General features: G+C 38.1%; 3 protein-coding genes across 4 annotated transcripts; 2 read left to right on the top strand and 1 right to left on the bottom strand.

The window, feature by feature from the left end:
* Positions 1 to 6,126: 6,126 nt before the first annotated feature.
* On the top strand, positions 6,127 to 12,002 carry cabp7b (calcium binding protein 7b). Its single transcript, XM_079451256.1, has 5 exons — positions 6,127 to 7,059; positions 8,018 to 8,161; positions 8,313 to 8,425; positions 8,832 to 8,979; positions 9,448 to 12,002. Exons 1-5 carry the CDS (start codon positions 6,951 to 6,953, stop codon positions 9,573 to 9,575), a joined length of 642 nt encoding a protein of 213 aa, XP_079307382.1. The 5' UTR covers positions 6,127 to 6,950; the 3' UTR covers positions 9,576 to 12,002.
* zmat5 (zinc finger, matrin-type 5) lies at positions 11,896 to 15,922 on the bottom strand. 2 transcript variants are annotated; one of them, XM_079451259.1, is made up of 7 exons: positions 15,635 to 15,922; positions 14,927 to 15,099; positions 14,780 to 14,842; positions 14,621 to 14,701; positions 14,356 to 14,467; positions 13,304 to 13,418; positions 11,896 to 13,016 (listed from the first exon to the last, which is right to left on the bottom strand). In XM_079451259.1, exons 2-7 carry the CDS (start codon positions 15,051 to 15,053, stop codon positions 12,915 to 12,917), a joined length of 600 nt encoding a protein of 199 aa, XP_079307385.1. In that variant the 5' UTR covers positions 15,054 to 15,099; positions 15,635 to 15,922; the 3' UTR covers positions 11,896 to 12,914. The 2 variants fall into 2 exon arrangements, with proteins under 2 accessions (XP_079307385.1, XP_079307384.1); XM_079451258.1 differs by lacking the exon at positions 15,635 to 15,922 and having other exon boundaries at positions 12,113 to 13,016; positions 14,927 to 15,216.
* A 142-nt stretch (positions 15,923 to 16,064) lies between these two features.
* arpc5lb (actin related protein 2/3 complex, subunit 5-like, b) lies at positions 16,065 to 19,410 on the top strand. Its single transcript, XM_079451260.1, has 4 exons — positions 16,065 to 16,320; positions 18,151 to 18,223; positions 18,304 to 18,480; positions 18,737 to 19,410. Exons 1-4 carry the CDS (start codon positions 16,181 to 16,183, stop codon positions 18,797 to 18,799), a joined length of 453 nt encoding a protein of 150 aa, XP_079307386.1. The 5' UTR covers positions 16,065 to 16,180; the 3' UTR covers positions 18,800 to 19,410.
* The last annotated feature ends 2,191 nt before the right edge of the window (positions 19,411 to 21,601 follow it).

The raw sequence follows: 21,601 nt of genomic DNA on the forward strand, positions 1-21,601 counted from the left end.
CGCCTTATGGAGCGTATGTTTGGAGACTGTCGGTACCAATCAGTGTTGTTATACCTGGATGATCTAATTGTGTTTTCATCTTCGGTGCACCAGCACTTGGGGAGGCTGGAAGAAGTGTTTTGTAGGTTGCAGAGACAGGGCTTGAAGGCAAAATTGTCTAAGTGTAATTTTTTTCAGACACAGGTGAAGTACCTTGGCCATGTCGTCTCGACGGAGGGGGTGGCGACAGACCCTGATAAGGTTGCAGCGGTGAGGGAATGGAAAACTCCTAGTGACTTGGCAGAGCTACGTTCTTTTCTTGGTTTTGCCAGTTACTACCGCAGATTTATTGCAGGGTTTGCAAAGATGGCAGCACCGTTACATCAAGTAGTAGCGCAGTTAAGTGTGGCAAGGAAGCGGGGTAAAACCCAGAGGAAGCCTATTGCCTCATGTTGGAGTACAGCGTGTGATACATCTTTTGATCAGCTGAAACAAGCTTTGATTTCCGCTCCGGTTTTAGCCTACGCAGATTTCCAGAAGCCATTCGTGTTAGAGGTGGATGCCAGTCACTCGGGGTTAGGGGCAGTATTATCGCAGGAACATGATGGGCAGCGACGACCAGTGGCGTTTGCGAGTAGGGGCCTTAGGCCATCAGAGAGAAACATGCAGAACTATAGTTCAATGAAGTTAGAGTTCCTGGCCCTTAAGTGGGCAGTCTCTGAGAAATTTAGGGAATATCTGCTAGGGTCACCCTGTGTTGTGTACACGGATAATAACCCTTTGAGTTACTTGAATACAGCTAAATTGGGAGCAGTAGAACAAAGATGGGCTGCCCAGCTAGCCGCATTTGATTTGACTCTGAAGTACCGCCCAGGGACCCGAAATGGTAATGCGGATGCATTGTCTCGTCAGTATAGTGAACCACAGCTGCCTGAGACGTCAGGGGATATAGTAGATGCGCTATGCTTTGGTGTTCAGGCAGAAGTTTCTACTTTCCCAGGGTGCTCCGAAGTCGAGTTGGCTAGGCTACAGGAACGAGATCTGGTGATTGGGCCGTTGATCCCGTATTTGAGGGAGGGGCGGTTCCCCGGTCCAAAGGAGCGATCAGTGTTTGGGGTAGGGACAAAGGAACTTCTCAGGCAGTGGGAGCGCCTGAGGGAGAAGGATACAGTGATGTATCGTTGCCTGCACACTCCGGATGGAGGAAAGGAGGGTTATCAGTTAGTTTTGCCAAAGTGTTTACAGGAAGAAACATTGTCTAGCCTCCATGACAAGCATGGGCATCAAGGTGTGGAGAGAACTCTGCAGCTAGTGAGGGGACGCTGCTATTGGCCAGGTATGACGAGGGATGTGGAGAAGTGGTGTCAAGAGTGTGGTAGGTGTATCTTGGCTAAAGCCGTGCAGCCTAAGGTTAGGCCCTTTTTGGGAAGCATCCAGGCGAATCGGCCCCATGAGGTTGTAGCAATAGATTTTACAGTGTTGGAACCAGCATCTGACGGCCGAGAGAATGTACTGGTGCTAACAGACGTTTTCTCAAAGTATACCCAAGCCATCCCTACCAAAGACCAACGGGCTAGCACAGTGGCAGATGTGTTAGTGAAGCACTGGTTTAATTTGTTTGGCCCCCCTAGTAGGATTCATTCCGATCAAGGCAGAAATTTTGAGAGTAGCTTAATACGGCAGCTGTGTAAAATCTATAATATTCAGAAGAGTCGTACAACACCGTACCACCCACAAGGTAACGGGCAATGTGAGCGGTTTAACCGTACCTTGCACGACTTACTACGCACTTTACCCCCCGATCAGAAGAGACGCTGGCCACGGTACCTAGCGCAATTAGTCTATGCCTATAACACCACAGTCCATCAGTCAACGGGTAGGACGCCTTATTTTCTGATGTTCGGTAGGGAGCCCCGTCTACCGGTGGATTTTTCAGTTTCACTGAGCATACTGAATCTTCATACACTATATAAACAACCGGTTGCTTAATTATTGCATGTGTATTAACATTGTTAGTACCACCAGGACACGAATGTAAAAATGACCTGCACACTAGTTACCTTGAGGGATGATCTATATCATAAGTTCAGTTTTGTTGGTGTAAACTAATGTATTTGGGTTTCATTGATTTTAAATTCAGTTTACAGTACATACATTTACATAAAGCCATTTTTAGGGCAGATTAATATCACATTTTACAAAACATACATTTACCAACAGAAAATCTGTAATTTTGTTACCCTACCCTTCTTATAAAATATCTTCTTTTGTGTTCCACAGAAAGACATGGTGGTGAGTAAATGATGACGAAATGTAAATTTTTGGCTTATACAGTTATACAGAAAGTTCGATCATAGAGTTTTTTTTGTATTAAGCTTACATTTATTTCTAACAACTTATTAACCAACTAGACATTAGCTTTGTATAAATGACAAAACAATTACAATGAACTGTGAAATTAATAAAATAACTATTCACTTCTTTATAGCTATTGAAGAAATTAGAGTAAGATGTATCACCAAATCAGTAAAAATATTTTGTGAGGTGCACTTTTTTAAATCAAACTTATAAATGATTGACTCAGTGTTAAAGATTGGTTAGGCCATCCACATGTAAATGAGAAGACAATAATGAAGTAAAATGATGTTGCCAGCAGTAAGTCGTTACACCAGATGTGCCGAGAGATTAGATGAGAACGAATTAGAGTCAAAACCAACCTTATCTGATCAGCTTCATGCAAACTCTACACCAAGCCCACCATTGCAGAGCGGCTCTAAATGAATTATTGTAACAGTTGAAGTGTTCTAATTGCATCATGAGGACATTTAGTGACTGTGGGAGTCCTGTAGTACCCAAGAGCTCAAGTGAGTAAAACAGAGAGCCGACAGTAAACAAGGACATTCAAGGGCGACATCCAAGCTGTGATTTTTGCAATGAGGCAGCAGTGCTCATAATGGTAACAAAACAATTTCAGCAACTTTATCTTCTCATGGTTTCCTTGATGCTGTAGTTAGAAACATGAAATGCTCCATGAGGAATTAAAATAGCAGATTGAGATTGAGAGTTGGTTTTGTTTTATAACTAATATCTTATTCCATTCTAAATTAGTGGCACTGAGCATTTTAACTGCAAAGATAAAAGAGAACATGAATGTTATTGTTTTAACATGGATGTCACACTGCGTAGTAGAAGGTATAATAATTTCTTAGTCTACTAAACTTATTTTTGCAAGTAGACTGATGACATGACAACTACTTTTCTGTTCAAGCATGGTTGAGGCCTTCCTATACACTAAAGAAATGTGTGCACTGAACAAATGTGCTTTGCTTATTATTAACCTTTTTGTTTTACAAAAGGTCATTTAAAATGGTCTTTAAATGTTCTTAAAATGTTAAAATATATAAAAATAAATAGTTGCTATGAGAACCTTTCAATAAATGGAACCAAAATGGTTCTTTTACATAGCATCTCTGTCAAGAACCTTTTGAAGCACATTTTTGTACGTACACTTGCAATAACAGGGACTCTCTAGTTGCTAGTGGTTGAGCAGCACAAAGAAAATGAAGTGATTGAAGTTTGACCTGGTTGACCTTGTGTAAAATGTTCAGATATTCAAAATATCCTGAAAATAAATGGACGTCAAGCAATTTGAATAAAAAAATTTTTTCATGCTATGAATTGATTGCAAACCTTTTTCCATTATGTCATAGTTCTATTCTCCTGTGAGGCATTCAGCTGGGTACATTAGATGGTTTATGCATTCACAAGAATCCTAATGCAAAATACTTGAATAAATCACCTTACTTTATGGGAGACAGCAATTTCTACACATTTAAAATAGGACCTGATAATTAATGCTTCATTGAAATGTATAAACATTTACTCAACCTCTTGTCTTTTCAAAGCTGCGTGACTTTCTTCCGCAGAACACAAAAAAAGATATTTTGATTAAAGTTGGTAAGCGAACAGCGCTGGCACCCATTTACTTCTATTGTACAAACACAAAACCAATGCAAGTGAATGAGGGCCTGTTAACAACATTCTTTAAAAAATCTTCTTTTGTGTTCTGCGGAAGAAAGAATGCAATACAGGTTTGAAATGACAACAGGGTGAATAAATGTTTTTTATTTTTGGGTAAACCATCACTTTAAGTAGTAATATTTCTTTCAGTAAGGTATTATTATTTAAGCCAGAGGCAGACACAAAGCTGAAGAATCAGGTCAAACTACCAGAGTAAAATTTCACATGATCAACCCTCGCGGAGCCTCTTTAATGGGTTAATTCATCTGAGTCACCTTTGTTTGATATAGCTCAAATCATTACTGGCTGAAATGAATCATTGCCCTCTACATGACACTATCTAAATCATAAATCCCATGCAAATATGCCTTATTGGACCCATTTGCGAGAGGGGAATTTAATATAGCAATACATAAAAACCTTATTAACAAAATATTTAGACCAGAATAGAAGGTAAAGGAGAGAAAAACTATTTCCGCATCACACGTATTCTCTATCTCTGAGTGAAAGTTTCAAGGTGACCACTGTGGCTGTTAACTTAGACAAGAATAATTTCTAAATTTAACCTAAATGATAAACCCTGTTCATGGTTCTTTAAATCCTTTAAGGGCCCATGACCATAAAGATCATCCAAACGTGACATAGATATCACATGTATTGTATTTTACAATGCAGTTGCAAATTAGTCCATTTTATCAAAGGGGCTTAGGGAGAGATTGTGTTTAATAAGCAGTTGGTTGTTTTGATACACTGATTCAATTTTGAACGTATGTGAATTTGTATCAAAAAAGAAAAAGCTCCAATGAACAGTCAACCCGTACAAATGCCCCTGTTGGCAATTCCAGAGTCAATCAATATTCCCGATAGCATTTGGGACAGTGAATGGTAACAGGTTGCATTTATGAGTTTTTGAAGCATCTCTCTATGCTCGGTTGGTTTAACAGATTACATTTTTCATGGTGTGAAACGGGGTAGGCAACGAGTACCTCATTTTTCATCTAAGTGACCTTATGTTGCCGCATCATAATGGCAAGCTCAAAGAGAGGTTATGAAGGAGTTAATGTTTTGCTAATTCCTGTTTGCGATAGTTTTAGCAAGAGTACAGATTGATCGACTAATTAATGTCTGATAGAACTTGGTAGATTTCAAAGAGGCTGTGAATTAAAAAACAAATCACGTCACAGGTAATTAAGCAAAATCAATACGTGCATCTCTACTAGGAATTACACAAAGAATAATATAGCTCTGCTCACGAAACTCAACATGCTTTGGTTACATTTTGAAAATACTCCACCACCAGAGACCAACCAACTCGCTTTTATTTCGGCCTTGGGAAAGGTCCCTAAACTCAAGGCATTCTAGGATTAATGATCTAAAATTGATCTGGAATTAGTCTACTAAATCATCTTGCATCAAAAGTGTCTGCTAAATGGCAATTGACTAACTAAGCTAGAGGCTTAGAGAACTGGAGAACGATGTAGAACCTCTCCTCAAATGAATGTTAACCACTTTCACTGATGACAGTTTTCAAATGGACACTTGAGAGACGTGGGAAAAGATTCAGGTGCAGTAGAGAGAGACCAGTGCTGAGACAAGCTGTCAAGGAGTCCAAGAACACAAGCTGAAAGCTTCGACAGGGAAGCCCATTTTGGACCGGAATAATGAGCCGCTGCCTGTCCTCAAGAGAGTACACATGCATAACAAAGTGTTCACTTTGACACAGGAAAGATGAATTATGCAGGATTTCTGTTTAGGACAAAGCTAGACCAAAAGATAGAATGCAAAAAATACTTTTACTGAAAAGCCAGAAGAATATCACATTTGCAAAAACAAATGTGAAAGTTTTCTTGTAAATAAATGTTTTTACAGAATGAAACCCATTGAATCACAGGCAAAAAACGTGAAATTCATTTTTGTAAGGGGTTCACTGGCTTGCCAATTATAATAATAAACATACGCCATTTGTTGAGATCTATAGTATGCGCAAGGGGTTTTCAGCGAAGATAAGGACAAAGCTTCATAAGTAATTATAATAGCGGCATTTTGCATAAAAATCGGTCCTTGGAGCGCGCTCACGGCACACGAGTGACTTTGGATAAAAGGAAGTCAGACACCAGGCGCGCATTCGGAGATGAGACCTCACAGAGGACACAGCGGATTCTTGGTCAGCACATCGATTTTCTTCAAATCAGTTAACATTACGTGGTCATTTTAGTAAAACAACGCGTTTTTTGTCGTTCTGTGATTATTGTAATACTCGTCAATTATTAGAGAACATACGATACCTTAATTTTTTCTTGCATACTGGATTAAAATGAATAAAATCATGCTCAAAATCCAGGGGACTGGCATGTGCCATATTTCGATTTCCTTAACTCGAGACCGCTCGACTACCTGTAGGATTGCATTAAGAGCGTAAGGGAGCTGAAGCCCAGGAGGAGGTAATGCGCATCTGTAGAATGTAGTCGGACTCGAACGATCGTCTCTGTGAATATTGCTTTTGTGAACCTTTATACCCGTTTCACTTGACTAATACAAGCTGATGGAACCACCGTGATCTCAAGTAGAGACGACACCACGTTGTTTCGAAGAGGCGTTGATGCTCTCCATTTATCCTTCAAATCCAGCTGAAGATGTACACAAACGGGGACAGTTCCGGCTATCTTCATTTGAATGCAAATAACATTCGTGACTGAATTCGTGGGGTCATATACAGCAATAGTTAACGAACCTGATGCAAAGCGGTTTGCAATCTGCCGGATGATCGGATTTGCATGAGTGTGCATAGTGACTAATCGTACCTGGACTGAAAAAAAGACGATGAGGATGAATCAAACAACAGTTTGTTTTTGAGCTTCCAACGAGCGCTCTGTGGTAAAGTTGCAGTGGCCAAACTACAGCGGTGCTATATATGAAGATCAGGATCCAAGCGCTGGTTTGCCCTCGCAGAAATGCCAGTTCGTGCCGTGACTTCCAGGTTCATGTACAGGGGTCTTTGCTCAATTCCAGATCTCCTCTCTTACCGGACTCCAATCAGCCTCCCAGAGGATGAAGTGGAAGGTGAGTGATATTTCATGTTGAGTTATGAAGCTGCGTTATCTGTTCCGATAGAGCTTTCAAAATTGAAAATGTGAATTTCAGCACCATGGAGAGATCTCTACTTCAGCCTCTCCTGTCAAGATTAACAAATGAAGAAAGTGATGTCTGAAATTGTTTTTGTTATCTGTACACGGCTCTGGGACGAGATATCTGTATATTGCATTGAATTTGGCGTTGTATTACAGCACAGTGAGCACAATGTTTAGTGGAGTTCAAAGCACAATTGGATTACGAACGGTGAAGGTGGGCGTTCCGTGGCCACACGAAAATTGCCATCATCTCGAATATATACAAGTGGACACAAATACAGACGCAAATCTCTGTGGTCTGTGATATTAACTTCAACCATGACAAGTGGATATTTAGTCAAATATAAAATATTTTTAATTAAAGCGATGTAGACAATTTACAAACTTATCTCGGTAGAATATGTAAAAAAGCTAAATAGATTGAAGGTGCAGTTCAGACATCAGACATGTAAATCTTTTCAATTGTGTGTTTAAATTTCTGGCTACAACCATCCATTGTGTATATGCTTGTAAAACACAGGCAAAGCTCCACAGACAGCCCCAGAGAGACCAGAGGCCTAAACAAATGTTTGCCTTTTTAGAGTATTTATGAATAATTAAAACAGAACACATCACAGACTTTGTAATTCTGTTACAATTCATTTTGTATTATTATAATATCGCACATGTACTGTTAGAAAACAGCTGTTACAAAACCTATTACTGGGATGTTAACCTTTTAAAATATTCTGTTTACACATTTGATGTCAATATGTAGGCCTTTAATGTTCTAATATTCACTCTTTTTTTTGCAAATGGCACCCCGGTGACATATTTTGTACCTTTTGTCAGACATAAAAACAGTCATTTTAGCAGTTTATGTATCTACAATGTATCTGGCACTTCTGCAGAGATCCGCGAAGCCTTTAAGGTGTTCGACCGTGATGGGAATGGATTCATCTCTAAACAGGAGCTGGGAATTGCCATGCGGTCTCTTGGTTACATGCCAAACGAGGTCGAGCTGGAAGTGATCATTCAAAGACTGGACATGGATGGTATAAAAGCCCTTACATATAATCTGTTCTTGAACACTCAAGCACACATGTTTACGTCTCAGACAATTTATAAAATTGTGATACAGTAAGTGAATTCGTTTACAAAGGACAGAATAAGATTATGATTAAAGAAGATTATTATATTTTGCAGGTGACGGTCAAGTTGATTTCGAGGAGTTTGTAACACTTCTCGGACCAAAACTGTCTTCTGCTGGTATGCCTGATAGGTTCCATGGAGCCGAGTTTGACTCCATTTTCTGGAAGGTGTGTTGTTTTTCTTGAATTAATATGAAACGCTTTCCCAAAGTCTCAATAATTAGTTCTGGCAGGCGTCAGCTTGACTTCATCTCAATGTTTTATGACTCCCTGTGATTACTAGTGGACAAGAGAAGATTATTCATACATTATTCACACTCTGCAATGAACTTACTGACATTTTTGGCATATTAATTGGCTTGAATTAAAATGAATGTTGAAAGCTCTGTTTTAGTCCATTGTAATGCAACATTCCCTAAAATCTGCTATTTAATATAACCCATCTGTGCATCAGCCACTGATCAATAATAGCTGTCATTTACTGGGACATTTTTCATTTGGAACCTTGTTCTACAAATGACCTATTCATTGTCGGTTTATCGCTCTGACTGTATTTTCTAATTTGTTGCATTAGTGTGACATGCAAAAGCTGACTGTGGATGAGCTGAAGAGACTCCTGTACGACACGTTCTGTGACCATTTGACAATGAAAGACATCGAGAACATTATCATGACAGAGGAGAGTCACTTAAACAGCCCAGAGTGCCAAGTAGATATTGACAGTAAGCATTCATACAGCAACAATTCTGACACACAAACAATAAGCTATAAAACCAACAAGCGATAACAATTCAATAAACAAAGATGTGACAGACATAATGCATTATTGGTTGTTTGTGCTTGCACGCCCATCCGTTTCATTGTGAAGTGCCCGGGCATCATCAATCAAAATTGCTTGTCAGTTCTATTAAACACATAGAGACATATAAGCCAATATTGCAGGGAAACAATCTATTTTTAGCTTTTGTTGATAAAGTCCTGGGGAAAGGAGCTCATAAATCTTCACTTGAACACCTTATTTTAGATCTGTATGCCTTTCTTCACGCATTGCAGTTTATGTTTGTATTGGAGCTCAGTGAAAGTTAAGGATTGTGACATTTGTCCTTTTGAAGAAATGTCATGTCTTATGGGACAGATCAAAAATATTGCCATTATAACATTTTTCTATCTTTTTTTTATTGTCCCCAAAGCAAGCCCCATGCAACAAGTCAAGCACACCTGTGTGCGCAAAAGCTTGATTTGTGCCTTTGCTATCGCATTTATCATCAGCGTCATGCTCATTGCAGCCAATCAGATGCTTCGAAGAGGGATGAAGTGAACGCTTCTGTTTCTAACACAACAAAGGACTGGCAACAGGTAAAAATGCAAAATAATACACTAAATTCAGCTTCTAATGATCCCAGTTTAAAAATAACACCAAAGGCTGCCCTCTCAAAATCAGACAACACTTATCATTGTGCTATATAATATTAAATGTTTCCTATCAGGTCATGTTACCCTGTAATACTAAAATGCATCTGTCATAACACTGAACATAATACAAAGTATTGAATTGTATAGCTGTAATCTATCTATCCATACAGTAATATGATTGCAATGTCAGGGCATTTGTGTGACATTGACTAAGGTATTTCCCCATTTGTTTGTAATGTTTAATGTCATCTCATCATGTACTATACATAGTTTTCTAGACATAGTTTTACCATAGTCCCAAACAGAAACGGTTGTTTCCTTCACAAAGTCTAAGTCATCAGCAGATTTAACGCTCTTAAAAAATAAGAGTCCTTAAAAGGTTCTTCACAGCGATGCCCTAGAAAAAACATTTTTGGTTCCACAAAGAACTATTCAGATAAGTTATCTCTTTCTTACCTTTTTGTAATCTCAAGAAAAAAAAATTGTCACGAAGAACCTTTTGTGAAACAGAAAGATTCTTCGGATGTTGAAGGTTCTTTATGGAACCATTTAGACAAAAAATGTACTTATATGGCATCGTGAAGCACCTTTATTTTAAGAGTCTAGGATGAGTAAAACCAAATTTTATGTGAAAATGGAAATTAATGTATTCGAAATTGACTAATTCACTAATAGAAACTGATGGAAAATATAAGATATAAAATTGGTGACAATCTTAAGTGTTATGCCGTGGTCACACTAGACTTTGAGCATGAGAGAATCATTCGGACGGTTCTGCAAAAATGGGCAGGCGCGATTCCTCCATCTTTAATTTTTTTAATTATGCAGCGAAATGGAAAATATCTTCAGACGGGCTTTTGTTTCCAGTCTGAGGCACTTGAGTTCGTATGAATGGAAGTCAATAGAGCGAAAAGTCTAGTGTGACCGCAGATTTTATGAAACTTACCTGTGCGATGAGAGTTTAACTTGCAAAAAGTATTCTTCCAGTCTTAACTCTCAGGATTATGACAGATCTGTCATTTGTCTACTGGTTGTGCGCAAGAAAAAGCATTGTCACATATGACTATTACAAGATATTCGTATTATTTGTGCCATGTGAGACTAAATGTTTGTGTGTAGATTCTGCAAAATAACTGTATTCTTAAGTAATATGACATATTTGCATGAAATGTTTCCTAGCGTTTTGATAACATCAATGTTGTTAATGAATAATCCGTCTGTATTAATATTATCATCATTTTACAGCTTGTGGTTTTCACTGTTCTGGGGTGATCTGTATGGTATGGTTGTGATCGGTGTAGTATCAAATTCTTTATTTGTTTTTAAATTATGTAATGTAACAGCTAAAGACGGAGTTTTAAACTTTTCCAGCATAACTCACAGGGAATGAACCAGTGAACATGAGTAAAGGAAAGGGTCATCAGTATTCTTCAAACTTTATAGCTTTAAGTTTAGTGCGAGCTAACGGTAACAAGCAATATTGGGCTTATGCATACTGTGAAATGTATGCATCCAGCGTCTATCTGTAATTTATGCATCTGTCAGCAATCTCAGTGCCTAAACAATATGTTGGTAATGTTCTGTCTCTCTATTGTCAGGATTCCAAAGTCTGTGCACTATCTTAGTAGAAAACACGGAAGTGTTTGTGCAATATCATTAATGATGCATAACTAATAAGTTGTGTTCATTAACATTTCTCTATCATTTGAAAAGGTATACCTAAGCACTAACCCTAACTGTAGATCATTCTGCATCTGCATAAGACAACTGTAATGGTAGGAGATCTGCAACTTAAAGTGAAAATTCTGTCATTATTTACTCACCCTCTTGTCATTTCTAACCTGTATGACCTTCTTTCTCCCGCAGAACACAAAAGATATTTTGAAGAAAATGTTTAACCGAACAGCACTGGACCCAGTTAACAAATTATTCAAAATATCCTCTTTGGTGTTATTCGGAAGAAACTCAAAGATTTGAAATGACAAAAGGATAAATGATGACAGAATTATTGCGAAATATACGGGGTAGTCAGCTAACTCAAGGCATCCATGAAAATGTTGTTGCCGTTTGTAGTACACACGGAACAGACCAGTTAAGTAATACTGACATGAGACAGCCTGTCTGAAAAATATTCCAGAATTGTAAGTATATTATGTATTTTCGTTGCAGTTGCATGTCTTGACATGTTGGCTTTTGTTCCCAAAATATGCAATCGATGCTTATTTGACGACAATTTACTGTGATTTAAAGTTATGATATACATACAAATAAGAGGCACTGATTTCAGGACATTGAAACATATCATTCTGTCAATTTCCAAAGTGTTGGCACGTGATGATCTATGTATTTGTGTAAATTGTTTATACACTGTTAGAAGTAATATCATTTAACATGGCAATATTTTTTTAAAAGCATCAGAGTTTGACTCTTAAGATTATATGAAATATATGCTTTATTTTGTTTACCTGTATTTTTCAATATTTCTTTACTATAAATTAATCATAATCCACATAATAATATAGCACATATCCAATTACATACTGACTGACATATGTTTCGGAGTTAGTACACATAATTATATTAATGTACTGATGTAACAGTTACATGTATGTCATTTTGTATTGCATCACTGTTGATGTATCTTGAATTATGATGTGCCAAAATGTGCTGATAATTACATTTAACTGTACCATGTGAGCAACTGAATTAAAACAGTGGTGGTCCTCCTTTGCGCTTTCTTTAGTATTTTTTACCTCAATCTGTCTGTATCTATGAATAAATTAGGTCAATGTGTGATGCATAACTGAAACTACAAACACATCTACAGTGTTAACTGCAATAAAATATGCGCCTCCAGCTGCATTTATTCAAACTTCAAAAGCACAAAAGATGAATCTGCAAATCTATGAACATCAGAGTACAATATGCCTATAATGGTAGGATGTGTATATACTGTTATATTTCAGATCCACGACTTCAGAATTTTGCATCTCTAACAAATGTGTGTTAATGCTGATTTTAGCTTACCAAACTCGTCTAAACTAGCAGATGGAGACGCAAAACTTTTAGACATCTCAATTACGCTGCATCTGCTCTAACACGAAGCCAATTGCCTTTCATCACCAAGCCTGTAAACGTAATGCATCCTGGTCAAGTGTAACATTCATCAGTGAAGACAAGGGGAACCTCTCTGATACTATGAAGCTATCAGGAGTAAATTGAAAAGGCTTCTCTCATCTGAATTTCAATATAAACTACTGGCACGGAATGCAGATGTCAACACTAGTTCTCCCGATAGTCTAACATTTATCCTGAGAACACGTTGCTGTGAAAACTTCCTGACACACTGCAAAAGAAAGAACCTATAATGTAAACTACTTTCTACTAAAAAATGTAATCATGCCATTTGCGTTCCAAATAAATGGACACAAGAATGTTAAGCTATTAATTGCACAAAATAAAACCGCAATAAATAAATCTCAAATGGTTTTACTATACAATTTGATGCAAATATTGCACCATTATTTACAAATTGTATATAAAAACTGCAGCATTGTCACTGGGATTTGAACAGACTATATAAAAGGAATTTTATACATTTCTATATCAACCCCATTCATTCTGCAAGCTCACTTTCCAACCACCAGTTGGTGGGGGATGGAGAGAGGGAGGAAGCTCTGGAATAGACAGAAGGTACGGAGGAATCTCAATGTTTTCAGGGCACTCTTCTTCGTCCATCTTCAAAATACTGAAATAAAAAAAAGAGTAGCATGAGTTACACCGCTGAACTCAAGAGAATATGTACACTCTTGACCATAGACCTATTTCACAGAGTGACATGTACAAACCTGAAGTAACGCTTTTTGTAATGTTTGTTTTCCCAGTAAACCATGAACAAATCGGACAACATATGCTACTGTTACTTTTGGTAAATAAAATGAATGCCTGTGTGAAAACAAGCTGCATGAATAAATGATTTGCAAAATCACATACTGTGACAGTACGTACTGAATTTGAATAAGTACCTACCGATCGGCCGTTAAAACAGTAGGTTCTAGTGGGAGTAGTGTGCATACATTTTGTAAATACCGTGTCCGCCATGTTTTAAGATCATGTGACCCGTATGCTCTTTGGCCTATGACGTATTAACAACAACCTACATGTAAGCGTTGATTAAAAATAATTCAGTCACGAGAAATTCCTTTATTGGTACTTACATTAAAAACGGACATCGGCCTTAAAGTTTTCCGCTATATTTATTTTATAAATTTGAACATTGCTCAGCTCCCATGGCATCATGGGATAGATAAGTGTCCATCTGATCCACACTCATGAATCTCGGAGGAAGTAGTAGACCATCCAGGTATTTCTCCACAACTGTTTTTAGCATAGTAAGGTTTCGGACTAACTATTCATAACTCAATTTCCACATACTATTTAGTAGGTGATTTCAGACGCAGCCATGCATTTTATTATCAAGGTTGCAGACTTGCACCTGAACAGCTGGGATTCATCCTTCACGAAGACGACGTTCAAACAAAACAAAAACGTCTCTGATACAGCATATTTTATATATTAAATCTCAAAGTCAAAATTACTCAAATCTACAGAGTTTCTTAACATCCTGAACAAAAAAACATCCAGCTATTTGAATTGGTTTTGATTTAATATTTCACATTTAGTACCTTCCTGATGTCAACGCAGCCCGTTTCTTCTTTCTTCTGGAGAGCCATTCATCAAGTCTGCGTTCAGATGATGATCCATCTTGCTCAGGAAATTCCTTCTGTCGTCGTTCATCTAATATGCCAACATGTGCTCAGTTTAATAAATTGTGCAAATGTGTTGGTGTACGGCCATAAGCACTAGACATGCCTGTTAAACAGATCTAAACAGTTCAAAACACGGGATCAATGATCTACCCAAAAGGCATCAGAAGAAAAATCACCTCACCATCAATCTTTTGCTCCAACATGTTCATGTGCCTCTCGGACATGTGTGAAAAACGACAGTTTATACCAAATACACACTGCCCTGTAACCAAAGAAGAAAAAGTAAACCGGTTGAGACATTTAAAAAAACCGATCTAGGCATTTCTTCTCGAACTTTTACCTGTTTGGAGAAACTTTCTGCATGGTTCCTTTGCCCGCTCTTCTTTTAAGATTGCAGCAGCGTCTGAAAATACATTGAAAAGGCTTGTTGAAGTTCTCAAAAGTATAGCTCGGTGCATCTGTTTGCATGTAAACGATCTGCAAGTACCTCTGAAGTTGTCAAACCAGGCTTTCTTTGCTCGGTGGTGTTGGACGCCGTTCAGGTGCTTCTTTCTGTTGTGCATGTTGTCCTGAAAGCTGCGATCGCAGTAGTCGCAGTAATACCGCTTCCCCATTGTTTTCTACGTATTGAATACGCGTAATATGTGATCTAAACTAAACCTTTAAAAGAAAAAATTCATTTTATAATACGTCGTCGAATTCATTCACGTTTCAGCGTTTCAACATGGCGACGAAAACATATGGGAGGCGCAGGCGCAGAATACAACAACGAAGGGCGCCCTCCGGTGGAAAAACGATTCATTACCACGTATGGAAAGGTCTTCTTTTTTGGCTTTTAGGGCGGGTTGCGATCCAACTTAATAGGTGCATACCGCCACCTACTGTGATGGAGGATGAAGAGAATGCACCATGCACTCCTGCTACTCCTAATAAATCTCACGATTGCATTTATTTGTATTCCTGAATTTGGACCGTCATTTATCCAGCTGCGGTTAGTGTTATTCTTTCTTAAGACTCATCCTTTCTCTTTCATATGCCTCGCATATCTTCAGGACATACGATCCCATACATTGAACAGGCATCACATAAACCCGTGTTATGCTCCCATATAATGTGTAGGTATGGTATAGATTTGAATGACCTGTTCGAGACGTGTAAAGAGAACTTGTTCTATAGTAAGTTGCGAATCACTTACTATGCTTTATGGTTCTTTGAATATAGCGCCGACCTGAATGACATGAGTCCCAACCTCTCTGCCATTTCTAAATGCGTGCTTTTAAAATAAAATGTTTTCCTTCTGATGAAATATTTATATATTGGTTGCGTCGAAAGATCCGTTTTCTTTTCAACTTAAATACAAATTCTCAACAAGCCTTTCTTCTGATGGTTAATGCGAACATATAAGATTCGTCTTCAAATGTAAACGGGGGTATAGGCTACTAAATCATTAGCCCCTTCACGTTCTCCCACACAGCAGGTGGCAGTCGTGCTAATGTTTTGCGCAACTATCACACCTTTAACATTAAATATGCGGTTCTGACTGTCAGTACATCGACAGGGTTTATGTGGAGGCATCTTACACAGTTACGAAACGCTGATTTGACTATCTCCGCGTCCATCTTTGAAAGCATTTCGATGTGTTGACGCCGATTATAACCACAGACTGACATCTGCCATCAGAGCTCGTGCACTGTAACGTTAACAGCAGAGAGGACTGCTGAGCGAGGTGACTGTGGCCCCGATGGCCAAGAACACGCTTTCTTCGCGCTTCAGAAAGGTAGACATTGATGAATTCGACGAGAATCAATTCGTAGACGATCACGACGAGGCAGCCGATCAACAGGGACCCGATGCCGCAGAAGCGGACAACCTTATCAGGCAATATCCTTTACTGCGAGCGTGTAAGTGCTGTCGGGAAGTGAACGTGGACCTGTGACATGAGCGCGCCCCGTTCAGTACGGTGGGCGACTAGAGCGTTTGTTAACATGACTTCGGTGTTTTTACAGCGACACTGCATTTTACGTTCTGCTTTCCCAAAGCAATGTTAACTGAAACGTGGTCTGTGTTTATTAACACGAAACGTGATCTCGCGTAGAAACACCTGTTGCGGCAGATTATTGTGGGGTGCAATGCGTTTGATCTTATTTAAAGTAACGTTAGCATAAAGTAAAGTTATTCTCGATGCGGTTCGTGCTCAACATTAGATATGGCTGGTAGTTCATTTGCATTATTTTCTCACAGTTTTCCAGCTCGGTTAAGTATGCACATCTAACGTAACTTTCCTATGTTAGGCAAACATGCGTCATTATATCATCATCGTCATATTAAACCTGTTGAGTTGTGTTTCCACTTGTTTAACAGTACTTGTCATTCTTGTCTCATTGGTCTGTGTAAAGTCCCCAATGGCGTTATTGCATCTGTGAAGAAGATTATATTTGTTTACTATCTCCGGTGTTCGCTATATTCTCATGTGAGATGTAACAAACGTATTCACGTTATGTTTGTGTCGCAGGCAATAGTGTGATTGTTTAGTCGAGGTTGTTACCCACAGTGTTCTATATAAAGAAAGTACATTTGACTTCTATATCGGATGCTGATCGACTCGGAACTTTCCCCCTCATTGTGCCCAGAGACCACTGATTTGCATTGGGCTTTATGCTTCCTCTTTGTTAACCCATCATACCTGATTTAGTAAGTTCCTGCTTATGGTATCTTGGGTGGATTTGGTTGAGCCGACAAACACAGTTGACTGTAACATCTTCAAAGTCAATAGTCATATATTTAGAATAATTCATGCATTTCATTCCCGCACGCAACCAACTATGTCTGTGTCTACAGTATGCTTGGTTAAATCAACTGCTTTCACAATTGCTGTGTGCTTCTGTATTTGTCATTTAGTCTTAAACCTGTTTACAAGCTTTGGGAGTGTTTAGTCTCATGGTGAGCACTAGTATTTGGTTTCATGAGCACTTTATTTGCAGAAGGGAAGAATGTAAAGAACTTGAGCTTGCAAGGTATTATTATAGTGTCGTGAGCCTCGCTTAGAAAAACAAGAGGTCCCTTGGGAAACACTTGGTCCCAGTTGTTGATGTTTTTAAATAAAGGAAGTTCGTGCAGAGTTCTCATATGGCTAAATGTGAATAATACACTATTTAAATGCTTTATTAAAAGTAGTAAATGTGTGATCTTTGTACATTTTGATGCCACCAAACTAAACGAGTCTAAAGTAGACTTTGTACATGATTTTCAGGGGAAAAAGATAACTAATGGTTACATTGTTTTCTGCAGTGAATACTTTCAAATAAAAGCAGTTGTCCACGTTTTGCCTTTTGTTTCAGTCTTGGGGAAATGTATATGAATATTTACAAACTATATCGGCCAATATATCGGTTATCGGCTTCCAATGTTAAAGGATTATCGGTTACCGGTATCAGCCATTACCCAAAATGTATCTAAAATTTCAATACTTAGGAGTTGATACCAGTGTAACTATTCTAATAGGGAGTGTGATGTTAAATCAAAGATAGATGTGTTGGTCATTGTCCTTTAACATTAAGGTGTTGTGTTTTGGTTAAAGTGTTTAAGAATACATCAGCAAACAACTGTAGCATATGTAATGATCAATCATTTTGGTCCCTGAGAACTTTTGTCTGTGGCATATCCTGCTTATAAGGTGATGACCTGACTATTCCTTAACCAGTTATAATGCACAGGGGACATGATGGCGGCCCTTCACGTTGCTCTAAGGAATCCTCCAATCAATAGCAAGAACCCTGCAATAAAGGTGCAATTTCAATAAATGTTTATTTATAGAATAAAGAAATACGTGACAAATGTTGTCTTCATCATATCTTTCTCTCTCAGGAAAGAGCCCAGACTGTGGTGTTACGGGTGCTGACATCATTTAGAAGCAGTGATATAGAGTCAGCTGTTAAATCGCTCGACAAGAATGGAGTCGATCTTCTCATGAAGTACATCTACAGGGGTTTCGAGAAGCCAACAGATAATAGTAGTGCCATATTACTACAGTGGCATGAAAAGGTGAAGATAGAACAAAATATGTCATCATTTATTAACCCCCATGTCAACCAAAACCTGTATGATCTCCATTATTCTTTTGAACACAAAAGAAGATAATTTGAGAAATGTCTCTGTGGTTTTGTGTCCATACAGTAGAAGTTAATGGGGACCGATGTTGTTTGCTTGACAACATTCTTCAAAATATCCCCCACAAAAATGACATGTACAATTTATAATGCAGTTTTAATGTGGAACAACTGTCTATCTTCTATAACAGGCATTTGCCGTTGGAGGACTAGGATCTATTGTTAGAGTAATGACAGCCAGGAAGACTGTATGACTACCTGACCAGACCTGAAAACAATGCCACTAAAAGACACCAAGGACTTATGGCAAGCTTGCCTCACGCTCAGTGGAAAGAAAACATTGTTTTGATGCCACTGTGTCCTAAAGAAGAAAAGAATAGAAACTTTAAACAGTAGAGAAACAGAATCACTTGTTTCAAACTGAAAAAAGGTATTGTGTGAAAGTTCACTTTAATACACCAATATATCATAAAATGTTCTATGATAAAGTGGAATGAAAAATTAGACATGGTTTTGTGTATAAACTTTAATTATGAATACAAAATATTTGGTGGAAACAAGAAACAACCCCAGTGTACATGCTTTGAGTTTTATGGTGATACAGGATTCTGCACATTTGCCATTAGGTGAGTTTAAGCCACTAAAGCGAGTCGTCCATGTTTAAGGCTGATCTGAGGTGTTTTCCAAGCTGTTTCAGATATTTAGATTTAAATCTATGTTTAATTTTATTTCACATCTTTGGTCCCACACTCTTTTGTTTGTGCATAGATTTAGTAAAGACAGTGATGTACACCAAAAGAGTAGAGTGGGGATCATTGTAAAGTGCCTGCTGCAATAAAGTTATTGGATCTCCTTTGTGTTCTTGTATGTCAGTGTTTATTTTCACTGTGATTTTATTATTAGTGTGTTAATTATGCACAGTATGTATCTGGCATGTATTAACTTATAATAATGTACCATATGGAAATGTCTCACCTGTATGATGGCTTTATCTGGATGGTGACCTACAGAAGCAGGAAGGGCAGACTAATTAAGATATAACATATCAGGAAACTGCAGATAAAAAGGGTTTACAAGTTATTCTGAAGGATATGCCACTGGTAATTTGGATCATGCCAAAATCGGTGCCTATGGGACAATATTCACAGACAGTGTGCTGTAATCTCACTGCAGGCCCAGGAGCCATATATTTATCTATAATGACAGCTCATCTATAAACATCCCGTCTTTTATGTGATTATATAATACAATTTGTTTTTAAATGGATACTCCACTCAAAAATCTCAATTCTGCCATTAATTGCTCAACCTTAAGTAGTTCCAAACCTGTTTAAATGTAATTGTTCAGTTGAACACAAAGTTATTACAGTTTTTTACGATTGCTAAACGACAGTGAGCACAACTGGAGTCACATGTGCAAAACTCTAACTACAGTCTGCGCTACCAACAGTCACCTGAGCTAAACTGTTCACATCACCTGCAAAACTCATTCAAAGCAACACAACTCTTAACACATGGCTCAAAACAGACTCAGTGCATCCAAACACAATGCACAACCCTCACTGAGATAACACACACTGTCACTCATAACACACTGAGAGTAAAAACACAAGCATCAAACACCAATACAGAAAATACAAACTTTTCATCTTTACAGTTTCAACAATTTCAGTGACTTCATACAAAGTCATATTTCTCCTCTTCCTCTTGTTGGGGCCGGCCTTTGGGTCCAGTTGTAAAAATATATTTTACAGTCAAACTTACTGTAATATATATCTGTGTAAATATTCTATACTGTAATTCCAATACAAAATAAATTCCTGTAATGTTTTCATTTACTGTAAGGACGTAAATCTCAGCTGTTTGTATGATGAAAAATTGGCATTACAGATGCCATTGTGGATCTTTGCAGATTGGGTTGCACCCTCAACCCTTCCTTTCTCAATGAGAGACCATGATTCAAGACAGGGTCTATAAGTGTAGCCCTTATTTCATCTGAAATAACAGCTCTGTGTCTTCTGTGTCTTCCTCCACGTATATCTGCCCTCTCCCTACCACCACGAACCCATATATGTGTGTGTGTGTGTGTGTGTGTGTGTGCGTGCGTGCGTGCGTGTTTGTTCACTCACAAATCTAAAACAAGACACCTGCTTAGCCTTTCAGCTGAAATTGCAACCAGCAGTGTTTGAAAGGCACAAGGCTGAAATCTATTCTGTTTTGAATGTGTGGTTCACAGTTTTGACAGCAGTGTGTTAGCATTTGAACAAAGTGCTGTAAATCCACAGTGTTGTGCAGGTTGTGGTTAAAGTCGTGGGATAAGTGTGTAGAGTTTTGAAAACTGTGTTCAAGCAATGAAAAACGAACTAGAGTTTGGTCCACATGAACTGCTGCTGTGCAGACTGTAGTTAGAGTTTTGCACATGTGACTCCAGTTGTGCTCACTGTCGTTTAGCAATCGTAAAAAAAAATGCCCCATAATGGTTTGTTTTCCTCAATTCTTCAAAATATCTCCTTTTGTGTTAAAGAGTAAAATATAAGATTTTTTACTATGGTAGTCAACGGTGCCTCAGAAATCTCAGTTGCTAACATTCTTTCAAATATCATACATTTCAAAGAAATATATACAGGTTTGTACAAAAACAAGGATGAGTAATTCATGACAGAATCTTCGGTAACAAGTTACATTAAGGTACCCTTTTTGAAGCATTTTCAAATTTGTTCATTAATCATATACATGTAAGGTATTAAGTACTTTACAAATGCATGATAAAGCAGTTATAACTGCATGAATAAAAGGGGATACTAATGAAATACCTTTCAAATAGTGAGCAGGTAAAGGAAAAACAACATAACACCCTACAGTGTCCAGTCAGACAGCCTGCATTGCAAACAACATCATGATAATAAATTATGAATAAATACATGTATTAAGCATTAATAACATGGTTAAACATGGCTTGAATCCCTCTTTTTAGTTGCTCAGTTTTAACTGCTTCATAATGCATTTGTAAATGACTTATTTAATGAACACATTTATAAATGGTTTATAAAGGGTACC

The sequence above is a fragment of the Barbatula barbatula genome (genome assembly GCF_947034865.1).
Source record: "Barbatula barbatula genome assembly, chromosome: 2".
NCBI classification, from domain to species: Eukaryota; Metazoa; Chordata; class Actinopteri; order Cypriniformes; family Nemacheilidae; genus Barbatula; species Barbatula barbatula.

Bases quoted from the DNA above. Each gene is read 5' to 3' on its own strand.
- cabp7b (XM_079451256.1), top strand. From the start codon at position 6,951: ATGCCAGTTCGTGCCGTGACTTCCAGGTTCATGTACAGGGGTCTTTGC. The intron at 7,060-8,017 runs GTGAGTGATATT...GCACTTCTGCAG, and splicing joins CCCAGAGGATGAAGTGGAAG to AGATCCGCGAAGCCTTTAAG. The intron at 8,980-9,447 runs GTAAGCATTCAT...TTGTCCCCAAAG, and splicing joins GTGCCAAGTAGATATTGACA to CAAGCCCCATGCAACAAGTC.
- zmat5 (XM_079451259.1), bottom strand. From the start codon at position 15,053: ATGGGGAAGCGGTATTACTGCGACTACTGCGATCGCAGCTTTCAGGAC. The intron at 14,843-14,926 runs GTACTTGCAGAT...ATGTATTTTCAG, and splicing joins CTGGTTTGACAACTTCAGAG to ACGCTGCTGCAATCTTAAAA. The intron at 13,419-14,355 runs GTACTAAATGTG...TTTTTATTTCAG, and splicing joins GCTGCGTTGACATCAGGAAG to TATTTTGAAGATGGACGAAG.
- arpc5lb (XM_079451260.1), top strand. From the start codon at position 16,181: ATGGCCAAGAACACGCTTTCTTCGCGCTTCAGAAAGGTAGACATTGAT. The intron at 16,321-18,150 runs ATATCCTTTACT...GTTATAATGCAC, and splicing joins GCGGACAACCTTATCAGGCA to AGGGGACATGATGGCGGCCC. The intron at 18,224-18,303 runs GTGCAATTTCAA...TTTCTCTCTCAG, and splicing joins GCAAGAACCCTGCAATAAAG to GAAAGAGCCCAGACTGTGGT.